This window comes from Genypterus blacodes, unplaced genomic scaffold (genome assembly GCF_046128005.1).
Source record: "Genypterus blacodes isolate CSIRO-AG114 ecotype Tasmania unplaced genomic scaffold, CSIRO-AGI_Gbla_v1 ptg000037l_1, whole genome shotgun sequence".
Lineage (NCBI taxonomy): Eukaryota > Metazoa > Chordata > Actinopteri > Ophidiiformes > Ophidiidae > Genypterus > Genypterus blacodes.
This window is the reverse complement of record NW_027466850.1, coordinates 1,860,845-1,873,215: the sequence shown is the minus strand read 5'-3', so window position 1 is coordinate 1,873,215 and position 12,371 is coordinate 1,860,845. Positions and strand designations below refer to the sequence as shown.

Here is a 12,371-nt window from a genome sequence, read left to right as displayed (position 1 = left end):
CTATGTATCTACTACGACATTCTTTGTCAAAGGGATTCTTTAATATTATATCTGCCAGCAGCAATATGGTGACCGGGATTCAGATACTTAGGTCATAGTGGAGGAAAAAAAGATGAAAGATCACTGAAAGCTCTTAGGATTTGCTCAGATTTGAGTGACAGGTCTGTTTTTGGTATGGACTTCATCCTGCATGGTAATTGCTTTGAATGGCTTCGGTAAGACATATTTTAATTTCATTTCATTAACAGGACCTACATTAAAAAGGACAGAGCTCCTAGAAAGAGATAGCAGAGATAGATGTAGGGTCCAGTTCCGATTCTATGAAACCAAAAAGATGGAACGAGTAAAGACTAAAGGATGCAGGGGAGAGGAGTATTAGCAAAGACACGCAAGCTACAGAACTAGAGTCAAGAAAGAACGAGAGAAGAAGAGAGGAGCAGGTTATTTATTTCTTCTAGCAGGATTCTGCACCAGAGACACAAAACATGAAGAGAAAGAGAAGAAAGAGAAGAGAGGGAGAGCGAGTTCTCCTCTGCATTCAACCTCCCATCTTTTCCTTCATCCTCGTCTTTCTCCATTTCTGTTGAACCTCTCCCTGCCTCGCTTTCTGCCGCTCTTATCAGCCCCAGGCAGACCTTTTACACCTCCGCCTGCCTCTGCTCTGCTGTCAGACTCTGCTGTCGATAAATTGTCTGCCCACCTTGATGTTATTGTAGGCTGCAGGTCAGGTGAGCACTTAAAGTGGCCTCACATTAGCATCAGTCAGTATAAATGTGCTGTAAACTGTCCAAACAACAACAAAGAAAACTCTGCTCTGCCTCTGCAGATGCTGCAGGTGGAGAACAGGCATTCTCTTTTTGTTCTCTTCCACTGTGTGTGTGTGTGTGTGTGTGTGTGTGTGTGTGTGTGTGTGTGTGTGTGTGTGTGTGTGTGTGTGTGTGTGTGTGTGTGAGATGTGATGTGTTGTTGCTCTTGCCTTTGCCCTATTCCATTCTCTAAAGCACTTTAATTGGTTTCCAGGGGCCCCAGGAGCGCTTAAGGAGGCTCCAGGAGACCAAAAACAGTGAATTTCTTGGTAGTAGTTTTCCCCAAAAAATATTCACATATGGAATTCAATCTAATGAAACAGAGGTTATGTTCAATACTAATGCAATGGAATTTGTATGTGTGTGTGTGTAAGTCCTGGATACACGCACTGACTGTTACTTGGCTGCGGCTAATCCACACACTCATTAGTTCCTTCCTCCTCCGTCCTTCCCACAGCAATTTAGTGGAAGGCGCCGCAGTTCATTACCCTGCCTTTAGAGGGCCCCAGTCCCTGAGCTCATCAGAAATACGCCAAGGAAATAGTTCTGGGATCTACACGTTGTTGCCATGGATACGATACAAGATTCGTTGCTTCCATGTTGCCCCTCTATTGGAATTCGTTGTCTTTGTTGGTTCACAATGTTATTCATGCAAAGTAAACCATTTTTAAAATATTCATCTTCCTTTCTTCCTTGTTGACACTTTTCCACCTATTTGCTGATAGCTTCCTAGCCTCTGACCTCCTTCTCCCTCCCTCCTTCCCTCTTTTCAACACTCTCCTCTTCTTCCTTTTCATCTCACTGACTAAAAACCCAGCTGCTCAGACTCACTCATGCCCCGACAATGGCACAGAAGATTTGTTATGCTAATACTACTGTGCGAAGGCAAGACGTGACTCCACCTTTGCATTCAGTCTTATGCAGTGTAGCCCCGTGTGTAATGGCTCTTGTCAACACTGACTTACTGCCTCTGTAAATGATAAAAGTCGTCAAAACACAAGCATTCCTCAACTGAGAGCTAACAACCATGCACACAAAATCACAACCGTGCACACTCAGGGACACAAAGCATATGCAGACCCTGGTTTGTTTTCTATTATGCCACACAGTGATTAATTTGGTGACTGTGGATCATGATTAAATTGATTAATCGATTGGAAAAAGGATATAACTCCGCCAAATCCCTGCGAGGCTGTGTGCGGCGTACACAGTTAGCAGATTAGAATGACGGGAACAAAATGAGTAATAGAAAAGAAAACAGACGAGTGTCAGCGTCCCAACAGGATCACTGAGGCGTCTGTGTCACTCCAGTCTTAACCAATACAATTTAATGCAGTCACTGTGTATTCTTATGACAAATACGCAGTGCAGAGGCATATTTCTTCCCAGCAAATGTCACATTTTGATTAACTGTGAAAGCGTTCACAATGCTCATTAAAGTGTGCAGGAGGAAAGTGTGAGACTATTAGGGGCCGAGAGGAAATTCTGCTCCACTGAATTATTGATGGAACACAAGGCCACAATGACATCAGACAGGGAAAACAAGGAATCAGGGCTTTTGGTATCGATTGAAAGTAATTTGAAATATAAAAGTAACGTACTTAACTGCAAATGCGAGGGAGTGTAACTTTTCTTGTGTGTTTCTATTTCTATTTGACATTTTGAAAAGATGGACTTTCCAGTTTACGTAATTATCACTTTCTGTCTTTCCTTCCTACTTTACTACATTCTTCTTTTTGTACTTTGCTTCACCGTTTCTTCTTTCTTTTCCTCTGTCCTTGTTTGTTTTCCTGCACTTTGTCTTTCCTACGGCGGCTGAGAGGGGAAATGCAATAACATTTTTAATAATGTCCTCGTGATAATGAGATAATCCACTGGTTATGAACGGACGGGTGCAAAATGGAGGCAACAATCTGTTATAGATATCAAACCAAGCCTTTTACCTATTAGCAAGATTTTGTATCCAAATCGAGATTGTTGAAAAAATACATAACAGAACATAAAAATACATTGTGACGTGTCTGCAGGTTGTAAACAGTTGTAAATCCTCACTTTGCTGGATATTAACATGGAAATAAACAGCAAATTGACCCCACAGCATACAATTAATCACAACTTTCTTCAGTGGTGCGATGAAGAGAAGAACATTATGCCTCAAATCAAAAAAATCCAAAGTGCATGGTGGAAGCTAAGCAGCACTTGGAGTAATAAGACACATGTCCTATTACCTCAATCACTGGATACGGACGAATAACAAGAAAATTATGACATTTTCTTGAGAAAAACAATATAAAAATAATGATATTGCATCTCATTGCTCAGCTTCTTCTTTTCCTTTCCTTTGGTCACCATATTTCCTTCCTGCCTTCTATGCTTTCCTCATTTCTTTCTTTCTTTCTGCTACTATTCTTTTTTCCTTCAACAGATTTGTAGGGAAATCAATCATATTTCCAAATTTCCTATTTCTATTTAATCTAATATTAAATGAAAAATACAATAATGTCAAATTATATATACACACAATATCATAAGTATAGTTTAAAATAAGAAGTTCTGACTCAACAGCGTCTTTAAAGTCGTCATCCTGGTTGAACTGCTGCACACAAGGATTGTTCAAAAAATAATAATTCAAACTATGTGTGCATCAGCGGCTCAGGAGGAAAGGAATGTTTTCCCTCCACAGGTGAGACACTGACTGCCTTTGTTCTCTTGCTGAAATAGTCTGAATAAAACACACTCATAATTCTTCTTCAAAGAAAAGTTACAGTTGGGGGGAAAAAACACGTGAATTTGAATAATTTCATTCCTTTCAGCTGCGATCCCAAGGCACAACAATGTAAGCTGAACTCAGCAAGCAACGTGTTACACAACTGAGAAGTGAGACAGTGAACATCAGTGAAAACAGACACTGGAGGAAAAAACTGTTGCCACACAATTCATCTTTGAAACAAATGGCCCCCTTTGCTGTTTTGCATAGAAGTGTGAAGACAGTGGAGAAATCTGCATTTACAGGCACAGCAGCCAAGTGGACGGAGAAAAACCAGAGCAGAGGAGAAACAACGCTTTATTCTCCAACACTTAAAGTCAATGATATGTGGAGGGAAAAAAGCATCGGTGCCAATTCTAATTCCCTAAGGCTCACACTGCTTCGCTGAACACACACGAGGTACACACACACACGCTGTTTGGGAAACTTCTGCACCGTTTCCTTTGGTACAATGAGAGTCATATAGTCGTGTTAGCTGACAGGGGAAGTAATATTTGGCGACTGTGGAGTGCCGATCGATTGCATTTTATTGAATGTGAATGCAGTATTGATTTTGCTGATTCAATTTGTTCAAGCCAATTCAAAGTCTATTATATATTTGTTATTGGATATATTACTGTAGTTTGTTGGAGGGCTTATTCCTTTAAATTAAGAAGTTGTTGTACTGTATATCAAAAGTTTAAAATAATGGATTTGTTCTTTCAAACTTTTCGCTGAGAATGTACTTGTATTTTGATCTATATTTCAATATTATTGTGTTTTTTATAATCAGAAAATCAGGGTGTTCTCCTGATCTAAAGTGGAACCAGTAATGGGAAATCCACTGAACCTCACCCACACGGATATTTCAAAATCTGATCTACGGATTTGAACCGGCAGCCTCCTCTCACTTGACTTCTTTCCCCTCCTGGCTGGAGTGATGGGCACCTCTTTCAAGCTACTTGTCCACTCCAAGTCTCTTCATCTGACTCATAATACAACTCGAAGGGTTGTGAGGAATTGGACACGTAAAGATGAAGGTCAAATTCCTTCACTCCTAATGAGGCTTAGCACCCATCAGAATCTCTTCAGTCCACCTCTATCGCTTTTTAGACATGAAAGACAAGGGCTATTGGATTTCTGAGGTGAGGATAGGGATTTGAGAAGCATGGCAGATAAAAGAGCAGTATTTCCTCCCTCGCTTCTGTGTCAGAATCACCTTTAATTGTCGAGTACACTCACCACAGTTTCTCTCCCGTTTGAAACTTCCCATATTTCTAATCTTTGAAGCTGAAAATGAAACAAAAGACTTACTGAAGCTGGAAACGGCTTCATGGGGAGAAAGCGAAGTAAAGAGGTCGATTTCTTCTGGAATATTAGAACGATTTCATCTCTTATAAAAACAATTTTTTGAAAGAAAATTGTAATTTCAAGCGAATGAGGGTTGTGCAACTACATGAATAATGTAATGCGTTTCTCTCACTGTGCACAGAGATGCAATATAGTGCATTATGTGAGCTGCTAAAGATGCTGCTTTCCCTTCAATCCAAACATGAAATGTGGTGTGCAACAGACGTCTTTGCAATTTTGTACATGTGCCAAAGAGCGCTTTCACATTTGCATGCAGGGGGCTTTATGTGCGCCTGTGTGTGTGTGTGTGTGTGTGTGTGTGTGTGTGTGTGTGTGTGTGTGTGTGTGCATTTCATGTTAAAATCTGTCCTCTCCCTGGAGAGCTCCACTGGCCGTCTTTGATAGAAGCTATAATCATCCTGTCAGATCACTGAGCTGTTTCATGTATTTTTGAAGAGTGTGCAGCATGTGTTCCCATCCTCGACCATACCGACCCACATTATGATAATACAGACAGCCGAAGGGTGGGAGCACGCTGAGATCAAAATGTCTCTCCTCATGTGTGCGTCTTATTTTCTCCCTGCCATACATCCTCAGTTTATTTTCGCTTCTTGCGTGTTTATTTCTTTAGCCGCTTTTTGCTCTAATGATGAGAAAGCACAAACTAGAAATAGTTACAGTCCTGGGTGAGCTTTATTATAGATGATATAGTGTCACGGTGAGCTCAGCATTCATCTGCTTTGTAGTTATGGTCTTGTCTATGGTTTCTTATGTTACATGATAAGCAGCCACACCAGCTGGTAGCCAAACATGGGCCAAATACACCATCTGAAAAGCTCTGCACGTCTTCGAATTGCGACCGTACCATGATGTTCAGAACTGCTGCCTCTCAACCAGGAGGTCTACAGGCTGCACAGGAACTTTCTGGGAGAAGTTTCCAAAGAAGTGGAGAGAGGAATATCTTCACAAAAGTGTAACTGATTTGTTTTTTGCTGCCTTGGTGGAAGTATGAGTGTAGTGTAGCCCAGTGTCAGCGTATAAGAATGAGCCGAAAGTCAATACCTGTACAAGAAAAACATTTGCACATTCAAAAGAAAACGGGTGAATTCTATTCTACAGCGCCCTTCTTTCTACTTTGAAATTGCTGACTTTGAATTGCTTTATATTGAAACCATTTTCTCCCACTATGCATTCAAAGTGAGCCTCTTCTTCCTTTTCAGAACACCTTTTTTGGAGAACACCCTGCAGCTTCTCATGAAGCTACTGATGGATTCAGAAAACCTGACTTCTGTTCCATCCATCTAAACGTTTCCTCTCCCCTCGCTGTAAAATAATCCACATTATTGCAGATTAAAGGAGTGAGGAGGGAACGACGTACACTTAAAAAGATTTAGGTTTCATTTAAGCTTTTGCTTGCGAAGCTTTAGTCGGGCAAACAAACAGACACATTCAGGACTTGGTGCCAAAACCCCAAATTTGCAGTCCATTGGGGAGAGTCCCGATGAAGTGTGTCTATACTGAATGCACCAAGTATCACGTAGCATGCAGAATCAATTTGTCCCTCTGAGGAGACCGACTGCCAAGCTAATATACAAGGCGTTTCCTAAAGGGACTCAGAAATTACAAGTGATGAATCGAATTAATCTCAATTGAGGCAGGGGATGGGATGAAACAAGGTCTACAGCCTGGAGAGGATTAGCAGCAGATGTCAAGAGAAAACTGGAGAGAGGAGGGGAAGGAACAAATTAAAGGGAAAAATATTGTCTATGCAATGTCTAGATGCATACAATACATTTGTTGTCCTAAGCATATTCGCTGAGCCGAGACGCCTGAACGCAGCAGCAGCAGCAGCAGGACCTGTTCAGGGACATTTGCAGCTCTCCCCCCACAATCGGTGCAATACAACAGGGATTTTGATGTGCCATATCACATCATAACATCCTCCCGGGACATTATCCTATAGAGCCATTTCCTAAATGAACCTGGTAATCCCGTATCATCAATATGAACGATTCAATCCTGCGTATGAATTCCTCTGGACTGTTAATAAATTACTTTTCAGATTATGTTTAGGAAAATAATGTGTCACCGCATTTTATTCTTATCATGCTTGGCTTTGTAAAGCGATTTGTTGAATCTTTGACAATCATTGTAATATTAAGTATAAGTATTTAGGCATAATGAAGAACAGAATGCAGCTTGATGGGACAGCGTGATGGGTCGTACCCATATCAGATCATATGGATGCAGATCTCAGTCACCCAGGTGCAAATGCAAAGATCAAATCTGCCCACTCTCACCGCTCCACTTGCTTTTCAAAATTAAATTATTTGGAATCAGGAATTATGACTTGGATTTTGTTATCTTAAAAAAAGCATCAAGCTTGCCCAACGGAAAAAAAGAGGAAGAATGGGCTTCAATAGCGTAACGACCTGCTGAGTGAGATTAGATCACAATGCAGGCAGATAATGACGCTTTTTAATAAAACTAATTTTCAAGCCTTTTGATGGAATTACTGACACGTAATAAAATCGTCCCCATAACACACTCAGATACAGAGAATGCACATGAATCCATCAATCAATTCTCTATACCTGCATATCCTAAGCGTTGCAACAGGGGATTTACTCAGAGAGTGCAATGCATGTTTTTGTATTCTAGTGAACAGAATTTGTTTCAAGAAGACACCAGCAGTCCAGCTGTTGTCCTGGGTAGATTCTCACAGTGAAGTGAAAGTCGTCCTGGAGAGATTATAGCCACATAAACCCTGACAGAGTCTCATTAGACCGAAAGACCTCACCTGATTGACCCATTAAGCCAGTGCCCTATGCCTACTGGGAACAAATACCAAAGAGATAAACAAAAGACTAGAGACTGAGGAAAAAAAAGCTGTTTACTTGTTTATTACTTGTGTTTCTTTTCTTATATTGCTTATAAAGGACTGATTCAACCCAAAGCATGTAAGAATCTGAGCATGTGCTGTGTGAAAGCAGCCTTGTACGTCAGAATCATTTGAATATTTTTCATCCTCTCCTCCCCGCAATGTAATATCAGACATGCAGCATAATGGAATAGGACATGTGGGCTAGATCATGTATGTCAATGTGGCATATTAGGATAATTGGTGCCAGACATCCCCCCCGGGTCTGCGTTTCTCTTGCCCTCCATTATTGGGAGCACCAAGTTCAAACAAAGGTTGCAAATATTCATAATATGCTGATTATTCTTTTATGCCTTGATCTGAAGAAAATCAGTGTACAGGTAGCATGTCTGAGCCATATTAAGTTTGACTGTCACGCTTGAACACGCAATTTTAGTAATAGCTCCCCTTTGTAATCTGGAAAGCACCCCCACACGCAACATACACGCGACAGAATTATGAGGATACGGGGAACAAAGCAATAATGGGAAGCCTAATAGCAACGGCTCTGGCACATCTGGCTTACCAGGGGCTATTGAGGTGAATAATTTAGTGGTGAAAAGAAGCAGAAACATGGCCATGAATACAGAAGCAGAAGAATGCGGCTCAAGTCACAGCTATGGTGTTGGGTACAATGCAAGAAAAACAAAAGGATCTTTTCTACGGGTGTGCTGGATACACACCAAACAAGAAATGAATACCCACATGTGATTCTTAAGAAATGTGAAACAGTAGAGTTGGAAGAAGAACATCAATCTACGACTAAAAGGTGGCACAACTGGGACATTACGCAACTCAACTTCTTGCAAAAGCCCTGCATTTAACCTTGTAAATGCATATAAGTACTTGCTTTACAATGTACTCAACAGGGGCAGAGCTGGACCCTATTTCAGCTGTCATCCTTTCAAATAAACAATCAATCGACATGCTTTAGTAGTAGTAAAACAATATTAATGGCTGTGGCTCCTGAAGTGGCTCCACAGACTTATGAAATGTCAGGGTTGACTTGACGCCAGCCCAGACATTATTACAGTAAACAACAAGAAGAGCATCTTTGAACCTGCACCAGGCTCAGGTGCAGCCAGTATCCCATCTCCGCAACTGTGCCAGACAACATTACTCTTGTGTGGCCACAGGGTCATATTTTATTAATGCAGGATGTCACCAATCCTTGTCTGGTGTTTTCCACTGCTTGCATACACACTTTCTGGATCTGTGCCCATCAAACAAAGCTGTATCGATGTCACCAACATTTTCCTGCTACTGAAAGTTTGTTCTAATAATTAGTTGCCAACCATCAAACAATTTCTCTTCCTCATTTGCTCTTTTTACTGAGAAAATGAAAAAGTGACAGCTGTCTCTACCTCAAAGATATGAGGCGTATAAAGGCTCACACATTACAACATGACTAGCCATGCAACCTTACATGACAAGTTTGGTTTTTGCATGAAGCAGGGCTGTACCACTTGGGGAGGGGGCGCTTGTCTGCTCCCCACAGATGGACTTGATGTAATCAACAATGTAATTTCTGGCCGTCCAGACCTAGGATGTCTCCAGCCCACTGGGAAATGTCCCAGTGCTCCCATTGGCCAAGCTGCCACTCCGCCACTCCCACACTGGTATTCAAGTATCAAGGTACTCATAGTGAAGAATGTCATTGTTCATTGTTATTTTGAGGTTTACTATGAAACCTCCCGACACTTTTACAACAGCACTGCTCTCCCTTGTAGACAAGCTGCTCTAAAATGCACAAACCTACATGAAAATCTGAATATGTTCCCTTTAAGGAGCAGCATGATCAGATCCATTGTATGATTTTACAACTAATCTGCTTTGATTCTACATTGTGTCAATCTGAAATACATATCCAGAGTTAAGACCTAGTTAGATCTCTGCCATCCTCTGTGCTCAGATGCACTTATGAGTTCTGCTTTTAAAATTTAATTCTCAAGAGCAATAGTCTTGGCAATCCTGTGACTTAGTCCAATTTACCAGAAGGCACTGACTGTAACTGGGGGAAAACACAGTTTAATAATTCAACATCACTTTACTTTTCAGGGCGCAGCGTCTCATCAGTATTTCAGTAAAACAGTTTCTATACAGAAGAATGCAACATTCTCCACAGTGGATATGAAGGAACTCAAAACGATGACAGAACTCCTCTGCAGATGTCAAAGTGACTTCTCTTGTCCCCATCCCCGTCTTCAAGTTCAACTCAGCACACCTTCTCCTGACACCTCGTTCTAGTTTGATCCAGACTTTGGAACCATCTCATTATCTCCACAATGAGACACTTGAAAGGTTGGAAAAGTTCTTATCATTAGAGAAATATTCACTTTTTCTGCTGCCTTTGCAGTTTTGTCTGTGCACTGTGCAAATGTCACCAAAAAAAAATACTGTGTAATCAATGGCTGACATTATATGATCCCCTCCTGTTGCTTTATAATTGAACTGTTGAACAGTTTCTTTTGGAGTGGCATCTTAACCTTCATCGGACAAAGCAGAGTCAATGACCTGATAAATCTCTTTAACTTTGACATTATCAGATTATCTTTACAGACTATCAGTCTCATACAAGCCTCCAATTAAGAACCTCCTTCAGAAGAAAGCCACAATAAATCAGCTTGATAATCCTCAAGTGTGAACCTGAACTGTCTGAGATTTCATACAATACAGAATCAGCTACTTTGGTGCATTGTTTGCCACGTTTCATTGTAAATTCCATAAATCACATTCCTGCTCAGGAGATAATAGGACAGACAGGTTTACAGCAATCTCTCATGAAGCTTAATTCATCACTACACAAACCAATTGCATTGAAGTGAATTTCGTGTCCTTCGTTTGGAGATTTAGAAGGACTGTGACTCATCCTCCATTGCTCTTGTTGTTCATCTATCTATGACACAGAAAAACTCAGTCTGTGCTGAACAGATTCCGCCAAAATTAGAAGCATGATCGGCGTAACATGTTTGAAATCTCACACCATAAAATGTCATTCATTGTGACTTTTCCAAAGTTATGCTGACACTAATTAGGCTGACATTTGGCTGTCCATATGTTATAATTCTGACAGCTAATTAAACTTTGCCAAACCCAGTTTTTCTTCTCCCTGCCTCTGATCTGCTTATTGCATGTTTAATAATGTTATTTTTCCTCCAATAAAACTTCACAAATGTCCTCCCCATAGACTTTACTGCAACTATGATCGATGATGATGGTCCCATTTTCCACCCCCAGTCTGCACACGCCTGCACCAGCGTTACTGTGCAATATCTTAGCGTGTTCTCATCACTCCTACATGGTTGTGGAGAGAGGACAGCAGCGGCTGCACAGTGCTGGTTTAGACATTTGCATTCAAATTTGTATTAATGCTGGCTTATTTTGCTTGGTGTGTGATGATCACATTAGCTGTGACTTCTTCCTGTTTCCATTTCCTTGTGCCAACACCCAGACATGGGGCTTTTGATGATATAATTGGGTCGGTTGCAATGTTTCTATATAAACCAAACAGAGGCGAAATGCAACAAAAGTATTAACTTATAATTTGCAGCAGGCCAACACTGAAAACAGGTTTAAGAAGCACTTTGATGTGTTGAACTTACATTGAGCTGCAGAGACTCTGTCCACTGTCCAATGACCCGGTAACCTGGCCCAGTCATGTTGTTCCACTGGTACTGGAACAGATCATAGCGCCCAGGGGCATCGCCATTACGGTTGAATGTCACTGAAGTGCCAGCGCTTCCTGTATAGGGGGAACAGTTTGGCAGTAGATCAGTCATTCAATCAATCAATCAGATAATCAATAACTCAGTCAGACAACCAAATAAGCTACATTTATCTTAAGAAGGACAATACCGACAGGGAAACCACCACGGCTCAGGAACGATAAGACACACAGCCACGTCCCTGAGCGGTGAATATGTGTGTGTCCAGGTTGTGTCTCTGCTTTTTGTCAGTGTTTGACCTCGAAGATAATGTCAGCCGCTCACATCCCTCAAGTTAAAGGCCAGCAGCAGCAACGTGCACATGTGTAAAAATGTGCCGTGGTTGTCAACCTGCTGAACACCAGCCAGACGTGACAATTCATTGGACTTTGACACGTGCATCCTTCACCGTGTTGCTGTTCTGCGTGTCACAGCATCTTCTATCAGACCGGGGTCACACTCTGACCCATCTTACTTGTTTCTGCAGCCTGAGCTCTCTCTCTCTCTCTCTCTCTCTTTCATTGTTCCTCTCTCATTTTTATTCTGTGATGCTATGAGGTCCCCTCAATGTCACTCTGTTTATTTACCCGGGCTCTTTTGGCTTACGCTGTGGGCCAGCAGTCTCTTTAGTGTCTGCGATTAATTTGTACAGGTAGCGATAGAGAAACCTTGTGAATAGAGGCTGGACAGATTGTGTTGGGCTTCCTTCTATTCAACGTAAGGAGAAGAGGTCAGCTCAAGGAAAGAAAGGAGGGAATGAGGTTTCTTCTTCTTTTGTCCAGTTCCTTATGTTTGTTTCCTTTTTCTGTCTGCCTATTTTCCTCCTCCGCCATTCTATTTATTAT

At 41.3% G+C, this 12,371-nt stretch overlaps 1 protein-coding gene across 1 annotated transcript in view; it reads right to left on the bottom strand.

Annotated features, from left to right (window-relative positions):
- Positions 1-12,371, bottom strand: part of grm7 (glutamate metabotropic receptor 7) — a 155,437-nt gene that overhangs the window by 27,475 nt on the left and 115,591 nt on the right. The window contains exon 7 of the mRNA XM_076147087.1: positions 11,425-11,564. Within this exon, the coding sequence (XP_076003202.1) occupies positions 11,425-11,564 (140 nt within the window). The remainder of the gene's footprint in view (positions 1-11,424; positions 11,565-12,371) is intronic.